At 36.0% G+C, this 27,868-nt stretch overlaps 2 protein-coding genes across 2 annotated transcripts in view; one reads left to right on the forward strand and one right to left on the reverse strand.

The window, feature by feature from the left end:
* Positions 1-8,255, forward strand: part of bbg (PDZ domain-containing protein big bang) — a 39,844-nt gene extending 31,589 nt beyond the window's left edge. The window contains exons 4-8 of the mRNA XM_028300236.1: positions 2,111-4,491; positions 4,911-5,036; positions 5,207-5,288; positions 5,735-5,899; positions 7,064-8,255. Of these exons, the coding sequence (XP_028156037.1) occupies positions 2,111-4,491; positions 4,911-5,036; positions 5,207-5,288; positions 5,735-5,899; positions 7,064-7,227 (2,918 nt within the window). The 3' untranslated portion in view covers positions 7,228-8,255. The remainder of the gene's footprint in view (positions 1-2,110; positions 4,492-4,910; positions 5,037-5,206; positions 5,289-5,734; positions 5,900-7,063) is intronic.
* A 4,046-nt stretch (positions 8,256-12,301) lies between these two features.
* On the reverse strand, positions 12,302-27,625 carry LOC114349782 (serine/arginine repetitive matrix protein 1). The gene is made up of 5 exons (XM_028300294.1): positions 27,406-27,625; positions 15,767-15,933; positions 14,333-15,168; positions 14,056-14,200; positions 12,302-13,029 (listed from the first exon to the last, which is right to left on the reverse strand). Exons 2-5 carry the CDS (start codon positions 15,921-15,923, stop codon positions 12,899-12,901), a joined length of 1,269 nt encoding a protein of 422 aa, XP_028156095.1. The 5' UTR covers positions 15,924-15,933; positions 27,406-27,625; the 3' UTR covers positions 12,302-12,898.
* Positions 27,626-27,868: the final 243 nt, after the last annotated feature.

Below are 27,868 nucleotides of genomic sequence, written 5' to 3' on the forward strand. Positions count from 1 at the left end.
TTAAATAACTGTTATTTCGGTCGTTAATGGACACGTTCCGCATTCTTAACTCGATCCTCTTTTCGCGAACCGGGAGAAACTCCGAATTCGTCTTGCCGGTTAACAAAGTGGACTGCCTTTTGTTCTTGTGATGTTGATTACGTTGTGTTACAGTTTTATTAATGGTACAATGAAAGTATATTTTTTCTCATTGATCAGAAACCAGAACTGGTTTGATAAAACGTATGACAGTGCTGTGATATGAAATAGATAGTCAGTGTGTAATTTTTCATCATGTTGGAGATGAGGAAGTTGCCCAGGCGATCAATGTCTCTTCACGGTTTGTAAACGTTATAAAACTTTTCTATGCTTGATCTATGCTTGACCATGATTAGGTATGTGAAAATCTCCCAAGCACATGGTTAAAGTTATTGGCTTTTGTAGAAGCTACTCGTTAAAAATCACAAATAACAATTACCTATATCTCATTAGGTTTAAAATTGAATATTGTGTAGGTAAAACAATTTTACGGGATGTTTCTTACAATTGAAATCTCGAAATGTTGAAAAGTTTAATTATTTTTCTTTTGTGTTTTACTTTCATTATTAACTTTTGTATGCANTATCTCATTAGGTTAAAAATTGAATATTGTGTAGGTAGAACAATTTTACGGGATGTTTCTTACAATTGAAATCTCGAAATGTTGAAAAGTTTAATTATTTTTCTTTTGTGTTTTACTTTCATTATTAACTTTTGTATGCAACACCACTGTCTCTGTTTTAGACTTAACACATGGCCTTAGAATTTCCGAAGCTTTTTATTTTTATTCGATGAATAAATAGGTAGCTTTATGGTTAAATAGTCGTTCAGAATAGATTTTCCACAAGATTTACCAATAAATGAATGAATTGGAATTCCCAAGACCCCCGATCTCTGATATTTATTTCAGCTTACACAATAATAATTTTACGTTACGTGTACATCGAATATAAATCGTTTATTTGCATACCTATTAGAAGATTGAAATTGGAACGGATGTTGCGAAATTTCTATTTACATTACTTTGCTTCCTGCAGTGATAACATGGCTTTAAAGTTATTGGATTAATACTCAATATTTGTATATTTTATTTTGAATAGTCTTGACATGCCTCAAGTTAGTGGAAAATGTTAAGTTCAGTTTCTGGAGTGCAACTGATCAAACCGATTCAATGTCTTTGTTAGTTAAATTTTTATGACAAAACTGTTCATTTGTTGGAAATTCTGTAGCCTGTCCACGGCCACATGTAAGGCTAAATTTCAGATACACCTGAGCAAATAAAATAAAGCGTGCCATGTCTGAATAAACTTATTGAAGATTACGTACATAGGTACCTACATAATGTACGCAGTTTTAGGAAAAACAGCAGTTGTGTTCAATACTGCTCCAAGTAAGCATTTAGCCTTTGTTTAAATTGTGATGTATTCGCAAAATGTAATAGTGCTAGACACGACATCATACAGTATTGTGAAAATTCGTCATTCCCGTTGTTTGCATCCGATAGAAGAAGAGAAGGAAGGTTATTAGACAAATTAGTTATATCTACTTATTAATATCTCAATCATAGTATTGTGAAAAAGTGTAGTGTAGAGCGGATGGATGATCACTTCTACTTTCAATTATGGTGTTTGTATTTTATCATCCGTTAATTGAGCTAAATGCGTATCTATGCCTCGATGGAATAGATGACGCATCGTTTAAGCTAATATTACGTACATATTGGTCATATGTAATAGGACACGAAATGCATGATTCATTTTATCTCAGTCTCTTTGTTGAAAACCTCTACACAACCTTCGCATAATATTATGACTTCAGGGATGTGACTTGTCATTCTGTGTGATATCATTTCTTAAATCACGTAAAACATCACGTTTTTGCTGGTAAAAAGTTTACAAAAGGTTACTTTTATAAAATCAGACGTCAGCTGACTTTGTAGACATCGCGCAGACACACCATGCGTGCTGATAATAGCTCAAACGTGGTAGCCGCGCCCCGAGAAGTAACCCTGGAGAATTATAGTAATTTAGTTGCTCTCAATATTGCTTGTATATTTAGAAAGATGTTGACATTAAATGTTTGTTTGTTTCAGATCGTATCAACAAAAGTGATGCGGAAGACAAAAGCCTCTCAAATGATGAAACACCATTACCTTCGTGTCCGCGGCAGCCACCCGATGGAGTGGAAACTCCATCAGATGCCGTTGAGAAGATACCTGAACCTCCGACGCGTCTACCGCCACGCCTGACAGCTGGGTGGCCCACTGCCACTGGCACACGATCCCGTTATTCTTATTCATCAAGATCCCAAGATGCAAGGAGTGAAGCAAGTGTTAAGGACAAAATTGCGATGTTCTCAAACGGACGCGCCACTTCTTCAGAACGCTTGGATAAATGTGGAACCTTACCCACACGAGTACTTTCCACTGTGAGAAAAAGTACAGTCGCTTATACAAGCAGCTATCCTGAAGTTTCATCTTTAGACCGACGACTTACAAAGTCACAGGATAATTTGGATGAAACACCTCGATCTTATAAGAAGCAGATATCTGTAGATAGACCTGAAGTCTTAGGTGCCATTGAAAGCACGGGAGCGAGCACCTTCAACATGACAAGAAATAATAAATCTCATCAGGTTGAAAGCAAACCTTTCTTCTATGGGAGTACCACTACGTTACCATCGAGTATAGATACATCATTTAAACAACCAATTTACCATGCACGAAGCATAAGTGATGATAATACAAATGCAAAAACTTCTGTACATAAATCGAATTTAGAGTACTTAATTGAGCAAAGGAAAAAATGCATGTCAAAACTAAAAGATTTAGTGATACCTGAAGTACAAACTCCAATAATCGATTTACCTGAAATTAAAGTTCAAGATACTTTTACGAAGTCATTCCTTGCTAAGCCTAATCAAACTAACATTAGCAACCAAGACAGTAAAGCGAATAACAACACACCGGCAACTGCAAATGAGATAAAATGGAAAGCAAACCTTTTGCCAAACAATCTGCCCAAGTATTCACCCGCGTTTAAACGAAAATCTTTACAGGTGTATACTCCATCCTCACTATCAAAGGAATCTACGCCAGAACGTAAATTTAATGATAAGGTGGACCTTATTAATAAAATGAATACTCATTCATATGTAGCAAAGCCTTTTAGAACGTCGTTTGATGTAAACAGTGAACATGTAAGGTTAGGTTCATCTACGTTACCTTCAAAAACTACATTGCAAAATGTTGGTAATATGCCAAAAAAAGAATATAAAGATATAATGAATTATGTGAGAGATTATAAAAATGTTGAGATTAAAATATGTACAGCTACTGATGTTGTAGATAGTGACAATGATTCTGCAATGAGTTCAACACAGTCTAGCTACAGATCATCAGCATCATCACCCATGCATAATCTTGACACCATTGAATCTGATAGTTCACGTCTCTCTCCAAGAATATCACATTACACGCCTTATTCACTTATCAAAACTGACGCTCCCACTAAGTCTTCGGTAGTTGAGAAGAGTTGTGAGGAATATATGAAGCGAAAAGTCTGTCGATCTGTATCATCTGATACGAATGTATCACTAAGCTCATCAGCAGGATCAGCAGCGACTTCCGGCTCCCAAGCTAGTTGCAGTTCCCTTGAAAGTTCTGTTGCTGACTCAGATAAGAGAAAAGTTTCAAAAACGTATAATATCGATACAATAAATAGGAGAAATATTCTAGCTTCAGCAAAATGTCGAAGTGGTAGAGACGCGAAGCTCAAATCTCCTGTTATTGAAACTAAATTCTCACACGAGTCGTACGACAGGTCTCCAAGTCCGACCGATAAAGTCTCTGATCGCCTTTCTACGCTCACGTCATCAGTGAGTGCCGTATCTAATAAAGGCGAAAATAGACGACGTAACAAAATAATAGCCGAATCTGATTCTGATAGTGATTGTGATATCAGTGTTCGACAAAGAAAGACTGATTTTAAAAATACGAGACTAAAGCGGAATTCAAGTTCAGCAAATAAAGCTAAACCAAACGAGATTAATTCAGAAGCACCGAAAATAGAAGATGGGCCTAAAGTTATATCGGAGAAAATTATAAAGGAAATCAAAAAAGCAGGATTGGACAACTTTAACAGTAAGGTTACTAAGTCAGCAGATAAAATTAATAATGAGCCCATAATTAAGCAGAGTATGACAAAAACGAAGCAAGAAACGATTAAAAAGACTGCAATTATTGACACTCCGATACAAAATAAACAAAATGATGTTGAAAAACCGGTTATATTACCGCAGGATACAAAAGTACATGTAAACAAAAAGAGCGATGTCATTGCTGTTGACAAAATCGACGGCCCAGCAGAAGATATTAAGATACAGACTCATACGATACGACTAAAGCGTGGCGCCGGTACTGGCGTTGGTCTTATTTTAGCTGGTGGAATAGATTGTGAAGCTAAGGACGTTACGGTACGTACATATTTTAATAGTTAACATGTAATTAAGTAAGATATACATATCTTTTATTACCTTATAGTGAATTGCAAAACATTCTGTCACAGTGTCGGTTTGTTATAGCCTAAACGACATGACGTCTTCTTGACTGATAATTAAGCATAATTATTGTTAGCCATGAATAACTAGTTTATTTGTGTACATTGTCATTTGTTATGTATTTACACATTTTATTCTCATTAACTTCTTATTTATGGATTGTAATCATATCATGTTTTAACTACATTATTTTTAGCAAACTGTCCAGCTTAATCTTTCAAACACAATTTGTATGAATACGACACTGTTTCAACCGTCTTTTATTTGTTCATCAAATACATTCGGTACATTACGTCTTATAACACATGCTAACAATACTTTAAATTAAATTACAGGTTCATAGAGTTTTGGCTGATAGCATCGCAGCAAAGGCCGGACTAAAGCGCGGAGCTAAAGTGCGAAGTATCAATGGCTTCGCTATGACTGGAATAACACATGCCCAGTCTGTTACTATACTAAAGGTAATTAATGCCTATAAGTTACGTTATAGTCTAACCACAGTCTTCAGTCCAGTTATTTAGTTACAGATGATCTCATAATAATAACAATCTACTCATGGCTATTTAGATACCGATAATATTACATTGTATGACGGTTCTGCGATTTTAATGTTTTTGATGTTATTTTTCAGGAACAACGTACAGAAGTTGTTATTGAAATAGAGAACGAAACTCAAGAAATCGCAAGAGGAACAGGGTGCGGCTCTGAAAATGGTAATTCATATTAATATTTATATTTATCAAACTTTAAATAATCTGAAAATAATTTTATCCATGCTTATTGAGATTTTATAANGAGATCACTTAACGTTTCCACCCTGTATAGTTTCATTTTTCATTTAGAACACGTTGACGCACCTTTCATTTGTCGATTACTTGATACAATTTATAAGCTATGTACCTACTTAAAATATTATTATATTTTTGTGTATACTCTACACATTTAGTTTACCAACACAATACCTTATATTGTGCGACTTATTTATCTTATACATATTTTCACCTGTATCTACCAAGTTAGGCATCCATATACTACAGGCGTACCTACTATTTACCTACTAGACAAACATTATAGTGGGTCGTGCTCCTGGAGCGGAGTCTAAATGACATTGTCATTGTCATAATAATTAATTTATAATCATTTGACATTCTTATTCTAGCGGAGTCGAAGGTCCGACAAGAGGAGGAGGCTGAGGATAGCGCCGGAGTGGTGTCCGTGGTCTTAGAAAAGGCCGGAGGAGGCGCAGGCCTGGGCTTCGGCCTCGATGGAGGCCGCGACTCGCCGCATGGAGACCGACCGCTCACGATCAAGAAACTGTTTGCAGGTAGATACGCATACTATATTACGTCAGTGTTGGTGGTGCTCTTTGTACACATAATGTACTTTTGCCTACTAAATGTCAATGAAAACTAATGTCCAACGCTATTTTGCAAATAAAGTTTGCTGATTGCTTGCTTTATTTGCGAGAAATCTCTATCTGAGACAAACTTGTAAATTGCAAAATATCTGACTGATAACTTTCTAGTAGGCTATCAGGATCATAACAGGAAGTGATGAAACAGTCCTTTAGACAAGATAAATGTAAAAGTCGTCATTGCTCTAGGTAAATCATGGAGAGATTTATTTTCTATATAATTGATAGGTAACTTGATATTCTTGAAACTTTTCGGTTATTATTATTTGTCGGCCGTTTGGTGTAGTGGTTCAGAACGGACTACTATGCCGAGAGGTCCCGGGTTCGATTCCCGGCCGGGCAGAAATTGAAATGGTGAATTTTAATTTCTGTGACGGGTCTGGGTGTGACTATGTATAATATTTATGTATTTACAAAAAAAAAGTATATAAGTAGTATATCCGTTAAGCTAGCACCCATAACACAAGCATTAAGTTGCTTACTTTGGGGCTAGCTGGCGCTGTGTGAAATTGTCCAAAGATTTATTTATTTATTTATTATAAAACATTAATTTAAAACATGGTTATTAGAATATTTGTTCGCTGTGTATAAGAAAGAGAATATCAGGGGCTCGTGTCTCACCTGAAGCAATGCTCAGATACTTATGGAATCATGCTTAGATATGGAAAATGCTAGCTATCGTTTCTAAGTCGCTCTAAAGTACACGTAGGTACGCAGAAAGCATCAAAATTGGAAAAGCAATATCTACAAAATGACATTCCTATCTGGTCTAGGGAGACTCTACCTCTAAATTACTAAGAATATTAGGTAGGATCTAATAAAATGCACCTGGAATTTTCATCTATTGTGTCTTTAAATGAAATCTTGGAATAATTAACATCATTCAATGTCGTATCTTTTTTGTGCTGCCTAAATCCTGCGAAGAGATGATATAGGTAATAAAATAATTTATTTAGTTTAAATATTAATATCTCGCACATAGCACGACTTTGTTATACGAGTAAATACATAATCGAAAACCATTCTTCAGTTGTTTTTTTTTATGTTTTCTTAAACTTACTTATTGAATTTCAGGAGGTGCCGCCGCCCAGTGTGGTCGAGTGCTGGTAGGTGCGGAGTTGCTTTCGGCGGGCGGGCAATCCATGGAAGGGTTCACCAGAACACAGGCCTGGGCCGCCCTAAAGTCACTCCCCGTCGGCCCCGTCACGCTCGTGCTCCGAAACCCAAAGACCACATAACTTATTCATCAGAAACAACTGACAAACGTGAAGGTTTGATTCAGCTTTTCGACTGCCGAAATTACACGGAACTGTTCCGCCCGCCCACGGCCGAATTAGCCCGGTGACACGTGAACACCTTTCAGAATTTCGTTAACGCTCAGGCTAACAAGAGTCATTTGTTTGCGAATGTTTGCCGAAGGATAAAAAATGTTGATTGCTAACAATGTTCAATTTGGCGAAATGCGAGAGAGGCGGCAAACGCTCCAGTAAATCGCACCTACAGCCTCACTTCGTTAGTCAATAAGGTGCTCGGGTTGGCGCGCTACACCTTGCCTCGAGTAAGTGGAATAAACAAATTGAGACTGAGACTGCGTCTAATCTTTTTGTTGAGTTATTTATAAATTCGTTAGAATTAGTACTAGTCTGGGACAGTAGCTGTTACAGCAGTTAGCTGCAATGACGTAGCGCTGGTACTTAAAGTACACTACGAGTTTCAAAATTTCTTTGATGTAGTTTTGAGTGCCATCTTTTACAAAAATCACTTTTAGATCTGTAATCGAATGCAAGGACATTTTTGTAATTCATAACGAACTACATTAAAGATTATATTGGTCTAATAAATTATTATTTAAATTATAATTCAGAATGCCTTTTACATTCCTTTTCAACCTAATATAATAAAATAATGATACATCTACATAAATAATGTATTCCATGTATACCTAAACATAATATGCAAAATCGTAACGTATAGACTAACAATATATGAACGTATACATACAGATACTTATTTACATTTCATAAATATCTAAATAAGTTTGTGTATAGTGTAATAATAGTCAAAAATACCCTACAATAGTCAAGACATAAAAATAATTGTAAATTGGTGCTATTCGTTACATTAGTGTGGAACATGAATAAAATTTATGTTACACTCTTAACCCTTTAATATATTATTCCTTTGAACGATATTATTGGTAGATATTTTGTTTATGTTTATTCAGTTATTATAAAGACAAATCAATACATAATACTTATACACATAACTTTTTTGAGCTTTCTCAGTGAACTTTGAAGTGAAGTGAAACTAAACTTTGTAGGACTGAAGTAAAAAATATTTGATACATAATGTATTTTTATGCTTGCATACTGTAGGGGAAGAACACATTCAATATTTTTATGCCATGATTAAATTATAAAAAGCCGTATCTTACCATAATATATTTTATCGTATTATTAATCTTAGCCTTTATTTTAATCTGCTATTTATAAGTTGGCAAGTGTAAATATTTGTTTTTTATTATTAGTTTTGTACTAATTCTTGTCATAGTTATAGTCTGTGTATACTTTTAACATCGAGAACATCAACGAAATGTTATTATCTACCTGTTTAATATAAAATATCTGTATTTCTGATTGAAATAAAATATACTCTTTATACATGAACATGGCTGTTCTTATTTTAAAACGAAGGGTAAATAAAAAGATCATCATCATCATCATCATCATCAGGTTATTTGACGATCGTTAGGCGACCACTACCACGAACAGAAACGACCCTCTCTACACTAGATACAAATAGAGGGTTTAGCTTTATGTCACCACTACGTTTTTCAGCCGGATTAGGGAGGCCTGATGTCTATATAAAAAAAAACATTTTTGATTATAAAGCAGTGAGCAGCTTCAGAACAGCATCAGTCTATTCGTATCTCCGATGATCTGAGCTTCGTATGGTCTGCAGAGATACCGCCATGTGGACTTTTCTTCTCGCCTCTTGATTTTCTGTGTTTCTTTCTGTTTGACTTGACTTGACTTATACAGGGTGTTAGGTAAATGGGTATATGAACCGACACTAGCCCATGTTAACATGGGCATATAAATGGTATGGTGAAGTCACAAAATTGATATCTTCATTTTAGTTATTTTAATTTTCATACAAATCGGATTTTATAAAATTTATTTTGTATGAAAATATAAAAAATTAAAATGATGATATCAAATTTCTGACTTCACCATACCATTTATAAGCCTATGTTAACATGGGCTAGTGTCGGCTCATATACCCATTTACCTAACACCCTGTATACACATACGTGACATATTGGTCGTATAAGATTACTTACATAGTAGTGATGTTGATGATGATCCATCCAACCGATTTCGGCCATGGCGACCACTCCGACTCCTAGTTGTCTTGGCGGTGTTGGTGTGCCCGGAGATGGCTTACGTAGTACGGAACCACGGAAGGACACAAAGTTAATCACAATCAAATAAAAAACCTACAAAACTGTTAAGTGCCAATTTATTAATTTATTTAAAGCTATTGTACAGCGTTAGAAGGTTGTTTGTATATTGTGACAAATGCAAAAATATTTTAATGTTAAAATTAACATTAATTTACTACAACCGTAGCACGGATATATAATAGTTTTACATTAGAGACTAAAGAGGCCTACGAAACTACTATCCAAGAGGCGCAACATTGATAGAAATCATATTTTATTTAGTCAGATCTAGGTATATTTATAAAAATAGACAATAATATTAACTGTATGGGGCAGGAAAGTTCTTGAGTGGCGACCACGAGCTGGAAGACGTAGCGTGGGCAGGCCTCCCACTAGGTGGACCGACGATCTGGTGAAGGTCGCGGGAAGTACCTGGATGCAAGCGGCGCAGGACCGGTCTTTGTGGAAATCCTTGGGGGAGGCCTTTGTCCAGCAGTGGACGTCTTTTCGGCTGAAACGAACGAACGAACGATAAACTGTATACCTATGAAATCTTTTAGTAATTTGAGAACATAGTATTACCATGATAAAAGTCGAGATAAAATACGGCATCGCTCGTTTAATTCAATTTTACTTAGTAGCAAAAATATCTTTAAAAAAAGTAATAATTGTACGATTTAATAAGTCAGACAGAATAAAAAATACTTTTATTAACGGCAGCTGCCTGATGTTTTCTAAAATGACCTACAATCTTTACAAGCGTTGTTAATCATCATTATGTTTTTACCTAAACCGTTACCTAAGTACATGTTATTTTAGAAAACGAACTATCAATGGACCTATTTTTAGAAAGATCTGTTTGTGTAAATCATTTAGTGAAATAAACGACTTGGTGCTATCTCTATATCAGAAGATTAGAGATAGCACTTATTAGTTAAAAGATTTGGCTGTTACACAGCTAACTATTGTTTAAATTCTATAAGGAGCCAGTTATATCGATGGGTTAAGTTATTCTTTATATTTCGTTGAACATGTTATTAATGTAACTCAAATCATTTAAAGATACGATGACAGCACTATTTTAATGATAGGTATGTTACTTACATCATTTATCATGACATACGTATTTTTTTAATTGGACTGAGAAACTTGAGTTTTTCCAGCCCTTTAACTAGTTTTCTTTCAAAACTATGCAAAAAATATTTCTTACTGATGAATTCTTACACTCACATTGTTGGACCGCATTCACTTTGCCTTTAATTATCACATTTCTTTGCAAAATTTATAATAATGTCTTCCGAAAATAGTTTTGTTTCAAAATTTTAGTTAAAATTTTGTAAAGTAGTTGCCATTATTTTTTCTCAATTATAGTATAAAAATAGGTCTTTTTAGATTTTTGGTTGTTTGATTTGCCTTTTTATATTGTTGTGCTAAGTTATCAAATAAGTATTGTAAAGGAAATATTAGCATTTGAGAATAGACCAAATATTTATGATGAAATAGTAAATAGTTGGGCCTGGGAGCCAGTAAGATTCTGTTTCATCATTTTGGTGGAATAATGTGAATTCTTATTTGCAACTTGGAAGGTTCTTTAGGAAATTATATTCTATCTTGTTCTCAATTTTATTAATTTTGAAATAGTATTTAGTTCAATAGATAATAATCAGATGAGTTACTTTTTGTATAAGTAGGTACATATTTCAATACTGAATCAAAAAATATTGACAATATTTCAAATGTGTTTCTTCTTGAAATACTTATTGCGTGGACTTATTAAAGGCAGATATTAGTCAAACCGTACATACATCATATAAAAATACAATAAACTATGAAATATAATAATGTTACATTTATCTCTAAAGGACAGTGCCAATCCATGTATGGAAGTTGGACCAAGTGCTGCCCAGAATGAAACTATAGTGCATTTTGTTCCTCAGGCCAATACTAATTTGTAAACCGGAGCGCACTGAAATCTATCCCTGGAGTTAAGAGAAAAAAAGAGTTTTGTTTGGAATTATTTACTTACAAAATATCATCGATGTATACTTACTACCCATAAGATTTCTCGATTTTGGCATTAAATAACACTCGTTATGTTAAACTTAACCGTACTACATCCGTACACCTTACTTTAGAACGACTTCCACATTATTTATAAGCGATCAAGCGCTGTTGCAGTAGTTTGGTTAGTTGACCGAAATTAATTATTTCCAAAATAGAGCAAGAAGTTTTAGCTTACAATAACTTCAATAATCGATTGTAATACACCAATAAAGTGATTTTTCGCGAGGATAGAGAACTAAAACTTCTTGATTCGTTTTGGAAATAATGATTTCTGTCAAGTAACCAAACTATTGCAACAGCGCTAGATCGCTTATAAAGAATGTCTAAGTCGCACTAAAGTAAGGTGTACGGATGCAGTATGGTTAAGTTCAACATAGCGAGTGTTATTTAATGCCAAAATCACGAAATCGTATGCGTAGTACGTATACATCGATGATATTTTGTATGAAAATATTTCAAAACAAAACTCTTTTTTTCTCTTAACACCAGGGATAGATTGCAGTGCGCTTCGGTTTACACATTAGTATTGGTCTGAGGAACAAAATGCACTATGGGTTGATTCTGGGCAGCACTTGGTCCAGACCCTGGCACTATCCTTTCAGACTAAATCTAGGTACGAATATATCTAATAAATACCGACAAATTAGTCTCGTACATATTCATTCTTATCAAAATCTATACATTTTCATTGTTTTTGAATCTTCATATCACAGACTAATTTTAATTTTGTCAAATATGTCATTTCCTTATATTTTCATCATGCTCTTTGATAGGTACCTACCTATTTCTTTTTTAGTTAGAATTTAGTAGTGTTACCATTTTTTTAGGATCTTTGGCACTATATTATTTGTTACACTTGATATAAGTTTAGTCGTCGTCTAAAAGACGAGAAAAGTTACATACAGATCTTAAGTAAGTAAATATTTCTTTTCGGTTTTTGTGTTTTCTATGTGGCAGAGGTGAACTAACCTTTTCAATGGATGATATCTGTTTTTCTCTTTACATTCATAGTCTTTGACCATTAAATATTTTACTATCGGAGCGGGTAATCTAGTTCATCTAGTTGTAGTTTTGGTCAGTCATGTGTGATCGATCAGTAAAAACGACCACTAAATTATGTAGTGGACTATCATACTCGTACACGAAAATTATTTACCTAATGTTTTACAGAAAAGGCAATGTTTCTCCTAATACCGCCATAACTTTATACAACCTTATGTTGCATTAATATCAAGGGCACACCTTAATTACTTTTTAAGCCATTTCAAAATGGTGGCACTGTCTCGACTGCCAATCCTTGGCTTCATTGAACGCGTTAAATATGTCGTGTTACATTTTAATGGTTACAAAGTGGAGTAGTTAGGCGCCTGCGCGGTTTGACCGCAGCAGGCGCAGGGCAGTCAGCGCGCAGGAGACCTCCGAGCCACTCTGAGCAGCACTGGGCCAGCGCGTACGTCCTTGAATAGCCTGATGGCCTCACCGTGTGTCAGGCCTGCAGTGCCACGACCGTTCACTGACACGATCTCGTCACCTGAAATTGATTAAGACTTTTGTTAAATGGGTTCCTAAATAGTTTTCAAGCAGCTCTTGATTTATTACGATTAGTTAACTAAGTTATACCTCTGTACATCTTTCAACAGAAAAGTCTAGTTCAATATTATTTATTTAAAACTTGTATGTATTTAAACTGTACATAAATATCTCTGTTTTGCTCAAGGTTAGCTGGTAGAGAATGACGTATGGCATTAAGCTCGCCTTTTTGTACAGAACATTGTTGTGTGTGCAATAAAGTCTTTAAATAAATAAAATAAATAATAAGGCGGACTTAATGCAATATTACGAGTAAAGTTTTACAAACGTGTAACTTAAAAATTTACAATGTTATTCATATGAATATCAAATGGATATTAAATAAAATAAATAGTATGTTTAAAATTGGTAAGAAACGAAAATGATCGATGCAAAGTGAAAAGCTCCTGAAAAGTTGTTGTAATTAATAGGTAAGTCAATTACGACTACCTTTTATTGTTGTTGCATCAGTTTTTATTGTTTGATACTCATGTCATTAAATTTAATGTGCAACACCATAACTCGTACGTTCTACCATGGTGAAAGGTAACTTAAACGTAAACGTAAGGCTAACAATGCCGTAAACAATTTAATCGAGCTATTTATCTACTGCGAAGTTTTACAGTTACCCAATACCAAATTTGGAACACCATTCGCTGTGTCGATTAGCAAATGTGACATAATGTAACCTTTATGACATATTAATAGCACAAGGGCAGGTGCTACGGTTTGACCTGCGCCGGCTTGCAGCTGCGCGTAACCGCCTTCGAGGAATTTCGCTGCACCTTTCTATCATTAGCGTGCTTGAAAATGCAACTATTGAATAATAAAATATAGACAAAGGATCGTTTTAAGATAAAATTGGTCATGAGATGGATAACGGGACTGGTGGAAAGCTGATTGGTTAAACATTCATGCAATTTAAACATTTACCGTTATGCAATTAAATTACTATAAATAAATTATAATTTTTTAAGGTGAGTGTTACCTTCTCTCAGTAATCCTGATTCAGCTGCCTGCCCATTGTTGAATATAGTCTTTACGAAGATGCCCATGTCACCTCGTGGAGAATCGCGTCCTCCAACTATGCTGAACCCAAGCCCCTTGCCGCCAGCTGACTTAGTAAATCGAACCTGAAACGTAAATATTGCACGTTAGATTATTCCTGTCTATACAGTAGCTTTCATTGTTTTCAGAAACGTTTTCGAATAAAAAGTTAAAGAAGTGTTAGATGCATCACGAAGCGTAACATAACTAGCAATTACCTCAAACGTGTGAGAGTCTCTCGGCTCAGGTGCCGGGGGTCGCTTATTCTGGGTCGTTGACGGCGGCGCAGGCGGCGGTCGTGCAGATCTTGGCGTTGCACTCACGCGAAGCTCCGCTACACAGTTGCGTAACTGTTGCATTGGCTCCTGTCGAGCCTGCACGCGAGGTAGTCGGTACGGCTCTTCCCACAGCCGCTGCGACGCTTCTGATGAAAGGCGGCTGTAACCATTTCTATAAACTGGCACATCTAACTCTACGTTCTCACTATACGGCCTCCTGCTTCTCCCTTCGCTGCTATTCTTTCTCCTTTCAGGGACGTATGTGAAATCAACAACGTCTCTACTTTCATCTTCTTGATTTATCAAAGGCGTCCGCTCCCTAGGCGCAGGAGAACCTTTATTCGCTCTGTAGACGTTTGGGGAGCTACATCGCCTCCTCAATGTTGCAGATTGTCGAGGTGGAGAAGGTGATGCTGGCTGTCGGACAGCTGTCGGGCTAGGAACATAGAATGTAGCTGGCTGCTGCTGGGGCGGTGCTAGCACGTCGTGCGCTGATAACGCTCGCCTCCTCAGCCCTCCACCTAGTTTTCCGAGGGCTCTTAATAAATCAGGTGCACCACTGGTAACGCGGAGGGATGCTGTCGTGTATACTTTTCCTCGGTGTCTGAAAGACAGTTTTGACGGTGGGGCGGGGGAGCAGTGGGGTGGTGGTCTAGGCGGCGAAGGCGAGCATCGTACAGGGCTCGGTTCACGGTTTCCCGAACCAGGGCGTAATCTGGAACATCTGCGCCGTAGTTTCCTCCATCTTTGTGACAGGTTTGCGTTCCAGCTGTCCTCTGAAATAGATAAGATAGATGTTTTAGTCATCGGAACCTGTATTTTTTACTACGAGTAATATTATAAATGCTTAAGTGATTCTTGCTGTCTATTACTTTAATCGTAATCATCATTAACTATTCAGCAACAGAACGTCCAATGCTGAATATAGGCCTGCCCCGATGATTGCAGATTAGATGATAGCCACTTGGAAGCGGCTTGCATCCAGCGGCTGCTAACCTGAGGTTTATTACTTTATAATGGGATTTGTAAAGGATTTTTTTAGATTTTGTGATCAGTGTTTGGATTGTCTCACAAGCAGCAACGAAGTACGAGCAGTGTGCTTACCATGAGTTTACGTTGGGTGAGCTCGCTGGCGAATACGTCAAAAAATTATATGAAGATTTTATTTCTTGAAAGTAGCCGCTAGGGGTGCTGCACTGGCACCATATGTCATACATTTAAATGTCATTTTTTTACGCAGTCGCTAGCGAGCACACCTAACGTAAACTCATGGTAAGCACACAGAAGCCGGTATGAAAATGTAACGTGAGAACCAGGCTTGCATGACTAACATTTGTTTGTCATCGACAACTACATAAGCAAACACTTCCCCACCTTTCTTGTTAGTGTCCGCATCGGAGGCGTAGTCGTGTGTGCGGGCGGGCGGCGCGGGCGGGGACGCGGGCGCGGCGAAGCTGTGCCTCAGCGGCGTCATGCGCAGGAGTCGCGGCCGGTCGCCGCCGCCGCGCGAGCCCCATGCTGGCGCACCCATCTTTTAGGACCTGGAATGATGGAAATTGCATTTATAACTTTAAGCTGCCATTATTATGTAGAAACTAGCGGCCGCCCGCGACTTCGTACGCGTGGATCCCGTTTTACCCCCTTAGGGGTGGAGTTTCGTAAAATCCTTTCTTAGCGGATGCCTACGTCATATCATCTACCTGCATGCCAAATTTCAGCCCGATCGGTCCAGTGGTTTGGGCTGTGCGTTGATAGATCACTATGTCAGTCAGTCAGTCAGTCACCTTTGAGTTTTATTATAGGTATAGATGTAATATTAATTCTTGAGTACAGACCACATCATAATATCAGACTATACACCTAGGTACATTGTTTTACTGTATTGCAAAGTCACACCTATTGCGACTAAATAAAGTTCCACAAGATAACCTTAATATTTCGATGTGCCGTATCGTTCGTAGATAAGGCGAACTTTTTCTCTGCTAGTACACTTTAGGACTTAAAGGTTAGAGCCCGGGATATTGAAAGAAAATAACATCACTCAATAGTTTTAGTATCAGCAAGGCAATTATGTACTCGTAGGACATACTCGTACATAATATTACATCTGTCGTTCAAGAATGCGTAGTTAAAAAAATACTTACTCTTGAATTAATAATTGACCGTCTATCGTTTAATTATTTTAACTACATACCAGTTAGTAGGTAACCGGAATAACCCAATTCTGGTTACAAATTATTCTATCTACCGTAATAAGTTATGTAACGTGCCACAGCAGTTTTTAAATGATATTTACGAGAGACAGCCAATAAACACAATTAATTACAAAATTTATAACCCCTAGTAGAGCGATTTGTGGAATAATTAATTTAAAAGGAGGACACAGTTAAAGTGTATTTTATTTAACTGGTTTTAACGAACCTATCAATTAAATACTGTAATTATTATTTCAGGAAGTATTAATGAACCTATTAAATGTATTTCTTCAAGTTAATTGTGGCTACTTCTTCCAATTAATAAGCCTACTACAAGGTACGATGATAGGTAATATNTAATAAAAAGCTTGTAAAAAGAAATGAGATCCCATCAAAAACAATACTTGTCAAAAAATCCAAGTCTCGCAACTCAGTTGTTATACGGAAAAAAGTTGTGAGATCCATGTAATACCAAGTCCAGGCCAGGAAATCTTTAACGTTTTACATAAATATATTGACTTGGCCATCGCATGAAAACACGTGTAAATTAAATTATTTAGTGCGATGGCCAAGTCAATAATTTATGTAAAATACATAGTGCCTTCGAATGTAGGTGTCTAAACATATTATTATTATATAAAATAATGATTTAATATGCCTAGTTATTTTTATAATTAAAAACCGACTGGGAAATGATTAATAAATTCTTTAACATCCACATCGTTAAAATAATACAGAGTATTCTAGTATATATTACCAATATATTACCAATTAAGAGTACCTACGTACCTACTTGATGGTATATTTAGATACAACTGAATTAATGAATGCTCATATCCTTCAAGCCGTTTAATCTACTTTTCTAAGTCAAAGTGGGCAATGGGAGTTAGGGTACAGAAAAACTAGAGCAGACTATCTTCATAGTGAAGACAGTCTCGAGATAAGACAATACTTACTTACTGGTAGGTAAGTAAGCCTTAACTATACTTATACATTACCGTAATGAATTCTATTAACTTTAAAACAAAAGAAAATAATTAACATAAAACCAAATTCAATTAAGTAAGTCTTCTGTTTTGATAGCCTACTCCTGCGTCATTAAGTGCTAATTACAGCCTGAGCAATAAAGTCAGAAGTAAATAATTAATTAGGTATTGTGAGAGAGTTCAGCATCTACTGGCTGAATTTATTGAACTATGGACTTAAGACTACCATGTATAGAGTACAAACAGTGGCCACGTTTTGCCTCCCACACGGCGTGGGCTTAGGTCGGCAAATAACCAACGTCCGGTGATCAAAGGGCTTTTAATGCATTGCTTTAACCTACCAGCCACTATGTAAGGTTAAGAGGGTCCTTATACATAGTATAAGTCATATATTTTTTACTGCAGGTCGTTACTTTTTATTTGAATGGTGGTTTTAATGCCAATCATGAGTCAAGGTCGGAATATAAGTTCGATGAACAAAAAATCAAGACAGTGCTGTTTTAGATTCTAATCAGTAAATACCTTGTGGTATTGTGTAATTGTATGTAGGCATGATTTAGAAGTTTGTTGTTTTAGAAGTAAGTTTATTAATAATGTAGACTACATTTTTATAGAAATCTGAAAATCCAATTGAGTTGTAACTATAGAAGTTTATCACTACTTCTAGCGGTGCAGCAGCGGCGCGAAGAAATTATTACGTATTAATAATTGCTTAGGTATTAAGAAATATTATTTGCTACAAATTATTATGGTAACAAATTCTCATTGGCGCTTGTCTATAGGCGCATGAGCGCGCTCTGTCTGTACCGTTGCGGATATCCGCCCGAGCGTGTGATTCGCATCGCTCATACTAAGTACTATGTAGAAGTTAGCACATCAAGCTAAACTTAGTTGCATCTTGTGCTGTTATAATAAGAGCTATTTAACATGTAACAGCAAGTAACAGTCTGATGTGCTGTCGACTGTACAATGCAAGAACTACATGTAGGCACCCTTTCTTATCGATTTTTACGCCCGTTAAAACACTTAAACGCTCGCGTGCGCGCGCGCATACTGTAAGGTATCGAATCATTTAATAGTTTTAGCTCGTAATTTCTTGAATAGCCAGTTTGTTGCGGTCTTGACACGAATCACCATAAGTTCATTTGATAGGTAGGTCCAGCTAACGACGGAGGCTATAGGGGTAATGAATGGTTATTAATTTCGTTTGGAGCGTGGATGTACACCGCAGCGACGTTAATCTCTCAGGAGCCGCTAAGCTGGTGCGGATAGGGTTACATGGTTTCGGGTTTCTAAATGGACAGTCGGTTAATTTATGTTGTTGGGGTGAACTTTTAAATTGTTTTTGCCAGATAATAGAGTTTTAACGAAAGGTGGATGGAATGGATCAGAAGAATATACTTTTGTTCCTTTATAAAAATTTCCTTTCCTGTAAAACCCTGGTTTTCCTAAATAAATAAATAAATAAATAAATAAATAAATTATATTTGTTTCATAGATTGATTTTGATCTAGATTTTGCTCAAATTCAAAATATGTATAGTAGGGTTTCTCAGAAACAGCTTTTGGTAAATAATTCTTGTAAAAAATATAAAAATACCTTTATGAACATAATTTCAAACATTTTTCCTCATGAAAATTCTCTATTTCGCTAAATAAAATCTAAATGCTTTTCGTCTCGTGTTACTTATGATGTGATGACTGAAGCAATATTTCCATAAAACTAACATAAATAATAAATACATGGTCACCCTAAAAGTGGACACGAGCAGTAATTAAATTCCGAGACCCTCCGTAGAGGGTGAGTTTATTGCTGATAGACGAGTCTGTGGTCAGACGAAAACATGAGGACATTTTGTTTGTCCCCAAATCGTCCGCATCCGATCTCACTAAATGAGTTTGGTTTAGCAATTCGATTTAGATTAGGAAAGTCGTTGAGAAACACCTACTAGCTGACCCGGCGAACTTAAACTACAATAGGTATAGGTATTTTGTAAGTAATTTACAAATAATTGAATTGCAGTGGAATATTAATTATTTATTAGGTCAATGCATGTAACTTGGGTAAGAATTATTAATTAATCTGGTAGGTAAGTAGAATAATATTTAATTGTCACTAACTATTAAAGCTAAAACAGAAATGCTAAGTAGAGTAGTTCAGAGCACCCAAATATAAACAAACACGTTAATTATTGTGCCTTATTTGGCACTTAAACAATAAGATGTCGACATCTATTATACTCAATTCCAAATTATATTTTTTGGCTGGCCCTCATCATTCATACCATAAAAATTTAACAAAAAAAAGATGTATAGCTTTTTGCAGACATGGACCACTTTCACTTAGCCTTCCTACCTACGTATTTAAAAATATATTTGTGTTATGACTCGTGAGTCATTGTCGATATTTTTCATAACTAGGTTGTAGATACTAGGTATTGGGTTTGATACTAAAATTATTGTTTTGGTATTTAGGTAACAAACTAAACTCTTTCATACGTCTACCCCAGTGCAGAGTTATAGAGGCGGCCCAAAATTTTATCATCATTGTCAGCCTCGTTTTGGATAATAGGTACTCTATTGTATTTGTATGTAGATAGGTATGCACTGCCTAGCTGTAAGAACATACATATTCATAAAGTTAAAATCCACATTGTTGTGCTGCCGCGGAAGTGGCACTGGCTCATCTAGCTGTTAAATCGGAGGTGCCATTAATTTTCAGCGAGAGTCCCGTTGCGGCCGAATTTGGCTTCGACTTTGGTCACTGCTCTTCCGGTGCTGCGTCGGCGCAGGCCAACAAACTGTCGCTACGGTCTAGGAAAATCGTTGTGTTTTAGGCTATTTTGGAAGGTTTTTGCTATTAAAAATGAATGGACTTGTAATTAAACGACAATATAAAGTCTGAAAAAGATTATGTTTTTTGAACCAGTGGTAACAAAGTAATAAGAAAAAGAAAAATTGTATTGTAAAATTTAGTGCTGAATTTTGTTGGTTACATAAAACACTGCAACTTCATGATGTTTGTTATTATTATTGAAATCGGAGTCTAAAGTAGTCGAAAAATAATGATAATAAATGATATTTTTTTAAGAGTGATATATTAAGTCGTTTTTGTCACTTTAAAAGAAAGTGATGTAAAATTCTTGTTCCTACATGTTTATCAATTGGAAAGCGCATTGAATGAGACAGGTTGTACTCCCACGCATCAAAAATAATTATCCTAATTAATTACATGTAGGTGTAAAAAGCAGTGATATCACAATAATTATGTTGTACTCACTTCCTAGAAAAAGCAGTTAGAAGATCTGCCTGATAGTTGATAATGCTTCTAAACAAAAAAGCGCAAAAATGTGAACTTTTATGTAACTGTGTAATAATTAAAATGTGTTTCTCTTATTCCAATGTATTTCTATCCCTGCACTTGGCATATGTTCCCCAAAGTCCAATATGTTGCGATAATATCAAAAGCCGAAACAACAATTGTGAAGGGTGCATTGATTGTTCACAGCGCGCCGCTTTCAGCTCAAGTGGGTACCGATCGCTTGGTATGATCAACCATATTGATTTATTAAAAAATGGTCCACGATATTTTGGACCTTACTGCCGCAAATACAGAGTAGTCGTTGCAAAAAATGGTTCCAATGGGGCAGCTATTAGGCCCAAAACCATTAGCCGTTAGTGGCCCTTCTCATGGAAATTCAAGAGCTGCGGCAAAATAAAAGGACGTGAAGTGGCAAAAAATGCACCATGTATCCGTTACTGATAGTCCAATTAAGAACTTCAAGTAGGACACTTGGCCACTCACGAGGGAACTGTCCGTAGATACTGCACGTTTCCCGGATATCGGGAGATTCAATTATCTTCAACTAGAAGATAGTCTCAAGTTGTCTGGCTTGGTAGAGCAGCATAGCAAAGTTATCAAGATTAACGGCAATACTAACCCCAAGGCGAAAGATCCAAACAGGTGCAGTGAAAAAATTATCTTGCCTACCTGACTCTACAACAATACGCAGCTACTATAACTTTATTTATCTTTAATGGGGTGTGAAATAATCTTCCTTTTTTGTTTATGAGAGAATTCTTGAGAGGTAGAAGTCTTCGTTGTTTTTTAAACATCTTTCATGTTAAAGTAGAGCTTGTTGGGTCATAATTAATTGGACCGCAGACCACCATGTGCACTAACTACGAGCAGTAAGTCACAAGATTACGCAATCTTAGTCATTGTGGTCAGCCGTTTAGTCGCGTTCCTCATCACGCAACGACTGTATGCTTATGCTTAGACGGAGTGCATTGTTAAGGAATTTATGGCGTGAATTGTAACGGGTTCGTGCCCATGTTGCGCCCACACTTATTAACGAAACCGAGATTTATGCGTAACTGCGCGAGCGATAGTGGTACAATAGGCCTTATGGAATGTGACCCATGTCTCGCTCAGACTACATTATGTTAGGCTAGTGCCTTGAACTGTACGGAGGCAGGACCCGGTAGAGCTGTTACGGTATGTGAACGCCAAATTAAAAACAATACCCAGATGTTAAAGTAATTTAATTAGTAACAAATCTTGAGCAAATAATGACCAAGAGAAAAAATAAGAAGTTGTACCAATATCATAGANTTCATAGAGCGTTACAACAATCGAAGATCTGAAACTATGCTTCATCTATCAACTCAATATTATTAGTATTTACATCGATCATTAACCATTCAAGCCAATTACCCTCATGACCCTATGAAAATGTTACGGTGAGATTACAAAGAGATCTTCAGTTGAAATAAGTATTTTCGCAATTTAATTTATATAAAACATAAAACAGGTTTCTAATCGATTATAAATTCTAGAACAACTGTTTCTATGTGTAAATAAACATGATTGGAGCATACATACATGACATACATAAGAGCAGTCGTTTAAAGTAATTAAAGTGCTAATAGGTAATTTAACTCGTAGAAAATGAGTTATTTTTGATATCAGAATTTTAATTAAAAATTATCTCCAAATCTTTAAATACTCTTTTAGGCTGGATTCGACCAAACAAGAGTGAATATTTGATCAGAACAAATCGTCAGTTTTGACATATTTCCCATACTGAAACTGTCAATGTGCCAGTTATACCTGGAGTTATTCTCGGATAAAAGTTTGGACGAATCGGGCCATAATAGTACCTACATATGGCCACTATCACTATGTGTAACACCATAGCATTTCTAAAATATTCCAGTAAGTCACAAATAGGCGAAACGAAAGTGAACATTGTGTGGTCCGTTTTTAGCGCACTCTATTGTAATAACTTCAAGCTTTGAAGCGATCATTGTTTAGTTCTAAACAATTTGGATGCTCGATAATGGTTTTATTTCTACTTTCGTGAAACAAGTAGGACGAGTACGGTACCAGCCATCATGGCAAATCTCAGTTGATAATACTGTTTGCCAGCGAATTAACGAATGCCGCGTTCTAGATCTTAGCTCATCGAACGAATCTGGGAAACTGTTTTGCTGTTTTGCTATTATGATGTCAAACCTCCTTTATTATATTTTTTCCCAAGAGAAATTGCCTGCTCTGGTTCTATTATTCTGTAAAAGCATCGTTCGTTAAAGGCATTTTTTATATTAATGTAAGTTTATCAGAACGCAAGAAATAATTGTTAAGATTTTGAAATAATTGCTTTTAAGGAAAATCAGTCTCAGACAGTCTAGTTTAATAGCACTTCTTATGTTTCATTTGTATGACCTTTAGTTTATGTCCATAGCAGTTCTTATTAGCTTCTGGTTTATAAATAGCTATTGTTTGAAACTTATGAACTCATATATTTACATTAGGTCGAGTTTACGTTCCTGCAATTTATTTAGGTACCGAAAACAATATGAGAACAATGGCTAAAGTAGTCGTGTAGAAATTCCTTATGCCAAAGCATGTACGTAATCGTTGGCAAGCGTTTCTTTAATAAAATTACTTGGTGACTATTATTATAATTCGTTAGTTATATATTACTGGATAATATTTTTCGTACAATAACAATTCATACTTCATTTGTATACTCATAACTCTACCTTGGCTAAGGTAGGTTAGATCTTTATTGAAATCAAAAGAAGTTTCCATCAAGTTTCAGACAATAGCATTTCCAAAACGTTAACTCTCTTATTAAAAGAATTGGAAGTAAGATTTAGTTATAGCTTATGATAAGATTTGAACGGTATTTTTGGAGAATCTGACGTCATAGTGGATAATCGTTATAAATATCTTTTTAATGCATCGTTGATTGAATTAACAACATTAACGTGATCGTTTAATTCTGCATCTAGTGTTTAAGTTCTAACATAACTGCAGAGTAAGGTGGTAATTTCATAGTAATAACGCCATTAAAGACCGCAAATAAAATGGTGGGTAACTGATGGATGATTGACGGAGCCCAGTATCGCCACGCGATGTCGTATGTGGGACACCATTCAAGGTTTCGCAACAGTAAAAGTACGTAATATGGAATTCTTCATGCTTAAACATGATAAACACTGGACACGTGAATCTTATAAAGAAGCCGACGTAATAGTCATGGAGTATATGATTCTACAAGCCTAGTTTTAAGTTAAACTTTAAGGCTGAGTTTTACCACCTTACTTTGACCGTAACTATAACGATAACCGGTGCTTTTTGTATGGAGTTTGGCAGATTTTTGACGTTTGGCAAAAGTTAAAGTAAGATGCGGCAACCTAGCCTAAATATGACTTAATGAACTTCATAATCCTTCTTTCACTGTTTAATCATTCAGAATCCCGTTAGAGTACTACCACTTAACTGTCTGAAAGGTTTAATTTAAAGTAAGTTACAAGAGAAACGGTTGACCAGAAGTGTTTTATCTATCTGCTGTGCTTCCTCACATGCCGGTCCGTTAGTCAAAGACGGCATTGTCTCGTCTTCATTATGTGGCGTGGGAGACCCGGAATACACATCGTTGTTAGCATTTAATACACTATGTACCTTCTCAGACATAGATCAGATACATTAACCATACTTACAGTTAGATCAAGTCTTATAGCTATTTTGAAATATATAAAGTCTAAAGCTGAGTTGCACCATCTAACTTTAACTTTGACAGACGTCAAGTCTAACTCCATACAAAAAGCACCGATGGTAGTTATTGTTACGGTTAAAATAAGCTGGTGCAACTCAGCCTAAGAAGTTTGCTGTCGTAAGGACCGTTTTCCACCAAAATGGAGACGAGACAACAGAAAACGAAATGCGTTATGCGTTAAACAAACCATTGAATCTCGGTATTTTATTAATATTGTCAAGAGTAAATTAACAATATTCTACTGGTAGGAAGCTGTGATGGAAAATGGTCCTAAGTCTTTTCAAAAAGGAGAGCTCTGCGGGTGGACTAGCTCCTATATTATTATTTTTTTAAATTGCATTAATACAACTGGACTTAGTCAAAATATTATTATAGTATGATTGAAAACTAGATATATCAAGTCTGCAGCACGACATACGATAAGTGATACAATTGAACCAAAACGTGATAGGTTGTGAGTCGAAATAAATACACTGTCAGGCGGGCAAGCTGGATTAACATGACAGATCAAGGACTTTTAATATATCTATCGAAGCACGAATAAAAGGAAATGTCTCAGATGAGAATCAAATCTCTGACCTTTTGCTATGCGGGTGACTAAAATCTTCGTAAGCTCAGTGCTGCTAAGTAGGTAATTAGTTTTACCAGCTATTTCATGATATATTTTTAATGTTATTACCGGCTTTTTAAGTCTTTACTGTACTTTTGAAAAGCTGACTTTCTTTGCTTAAGAAATGTGAAAGTATAATTTAAGTTTGGGTCCATTCCAGCGAGTAATAATCATAAATTCGTTGCAAATAAACATGGACCAACTCTACGTATCCTGGCAATTTGTCATTAAAAGAATCGACATAGTGCTTTCAGCTGTTTTGCTCACCTGGAAACATCATATCTATTGCTGTAGCAATACAATTTCTAGAATAGGTAACTACCTAAATAATTCTAAGATTCCGCTTGGTTAATGTAATCAACATCGAAGGAGGTCTCTACCTTGCGTAAAGTACGCCATAAATAGGCTTAGCACATTAATAATTCTGTTACTTTAGTAAGCAATTAGAAAATATGAGGTAGCAATCATAGTTCACAGGTTAACGGATGTGATCTAACGTATGGAGTTCTCTGTTCAATATTCACATCACCTACTTTCTACCCCCAGTTAAGCGTCATTGGCATTGCCAAGCTTTCCACAATGAGAAAAGCATGTACAAAAACTTAGCAGTCAGTAGGTGTTCTTAGTATGTTTAATCCTGTCTACATATTAGCACTTCAAAGGCGACCGTTTAAATTCTTACTTTCGTTTATCGGAACCTGTTTTTAATCTACCACGAAGAGGTCTTTTGAACAAACCGCTTTTTTGGCAGAACTTATCTGAATTCTAGACTCTACCACAATATTTATAGAAATAAATAAAGTTTCAATAAATAAGTCCCGAAATAAATAGGTGTGAACTTATGTTACTTTATTTAATCGAATACAAGTAGTTATGTAAGAATGTTATTTTTATGGAACAAGTCAGTTACGATGCCAATCCCAGTTTCTGGTTTAAAATGATTTTTATTACTATTCATTCGATTAAGTAGGTATATACCCGCCCATCTTGTTATGGCATTGCTTCTAATCCGAAAAGCCCACTCTTCTTCCATGTATGTATAGTATGTATTGTGTCTTTGGTAATGACCTTAGCCGGCCTTTTTTGGAATTACAAGGGGCAGCCCAAACCTCTGAGAAATAACGTTTGGTTCAAGATTTAATCAGTTCGAAGTATTTTCTTTGTTATAAGCTTCGTTATAAGTGGCATAATATTTGTTTTTTTTTTCATAATTGCAATTATATTTAGTTACATTAATAGTTAGCTGGAGTAATCTAACAATAGTTTTGTATTGTTTAAAACGGTAATATGTAATTATCATTGTTCACAGCAAGACCCCGAAACAGCTGCCCCATTTTATTTAATTGTTTTATAACTTGTCTGATAGTGTATATCGTAGGATCTAATTCCCTAAAATTTGCACAACAATGAGTTTCTATAACAATGAATCGGATTAATCGTCTAATGGATTGATGCAAGTAACAATAGTTCCGCGGTATGCATACTGTATAGGTAATAAAGTGAGGGTGTGGGATGAATGTACGACGTTGCCTGTGTCTGCAAAGTTATGAGAACAGTGGGTTAGACAAATATGATCCTTATTTTATTTGGTATAAGATGTCTGGAAAAATTTTGGTGTTGTGGTGCATCAGTCTGCCGGAGTGTGGCGAGCGAGGGTGCACGCCGAGGGGAAGTGAACCCTCGATCGCTGCAACGTTGCAAACGATGTTTTTTTCAACATTTACTTATCACCTTTCCAGATGACTAACTACACAATTACAAATTAAAATCGCGAATGTAATTAGATCACGCCTCTAAAGATATGTTGTTATCATTTCAACCGACTTGCATTTACAACCTAAGTACTCGATAAATGTAGAGCGATATTACAACGGCAAAGAAGTAGTAAATATTACTTAATTTATTTTATTTATTTAGCCAGTGATCAATATTATGTAATAAATTTTCATGCACTGAAAAATATTTTTTATTCTCATCAACAATACATTCGGAATTGTATGTAAGGTAGAGTCAAAGTTTTTCAGAGCTATAAATCAGGCTTAGTTTTTTTATTTACGAGTAAGTAAACTTCCGGTGTAGTTAATTAAATAAATAAAATAGAAATTAAACTGTTGGTCAATTAATTTTAAAACCAGTTAGTTTTGATAGTTAACTACCTGTAAAACAGTGGATCAATTCATCTTTCTGAATATGCAATCGGCTAGCACTTTAGTTCAAAAGTCACGAGCATCTCAGTTTTGGCAATTATCCTTTCACTTCAAATGCACGCACGTATCTTCACCGACTGCACCAAGTTCACAATATCGATCGCGAAGTAACGAATGCACACTCGATCGCTGCCGGCGCGAGCTGCGGCGCACGTTCGGCTCTAGCGAATGTCGAATTAATACTAACATAACCTCAAAATTACGCGCGCTCCGCTCAAGAAATTGTTTATGCTGTCTGTACAACCGTAAATAGGGTTCAGCTGTGAACAGGACAGAAATACAAAAACCCAGTCGAGAGACAAGGACAGAGAAACGTCAAAGGTGCTTGTGGGGCTGACTACAATAAGTTTCTCGTTGACGCGGACGATTCGACGTCAACAGACGTTACAAATTAAAAACAAAAAACTTGTTT

This window comes from Ostrinia furnacalis, unplaced genomic scaffold (genome assembly GCF_004193835.3).
Source record: "Ostrinia furnacalis isolate ACB-3 unplaced genomic scaffold, ASM419383v2 OfSCF0710, whole genome shotgun sequence".
NCBI lineage: Eukaryota > Metazoa > Arthropoda > Insecta > Lepidoptera > Crambidae > Ostrinia > Ostrinia furnacalis.

Excerpts from the sequence above, each read along its gene's own strand:
- LOC114349782 (XM_028300294.1), bottom strand. The coding sequence starts at position 15,923 with ATGGGTGCGCCAGCATGGGGCTCGCGCGGCGGCGGCGACCGGCCGCGA. Across the intron at positions 14,201-14,332 it reads GAGACTCTCACACGTTTGAG|GTTCGATTTACTAAGTCAGC; the intron begins GTAATTGCTAGT and ends TTTACGTTTCAG. Across the intron at positions 13,030-14,055 it reads ATCAGGATTACTGAGAGAAG|GTGACGAGATCGTGTCAGTG; the intron begins GTAACACTCACC and ends AATCAATTTCAG.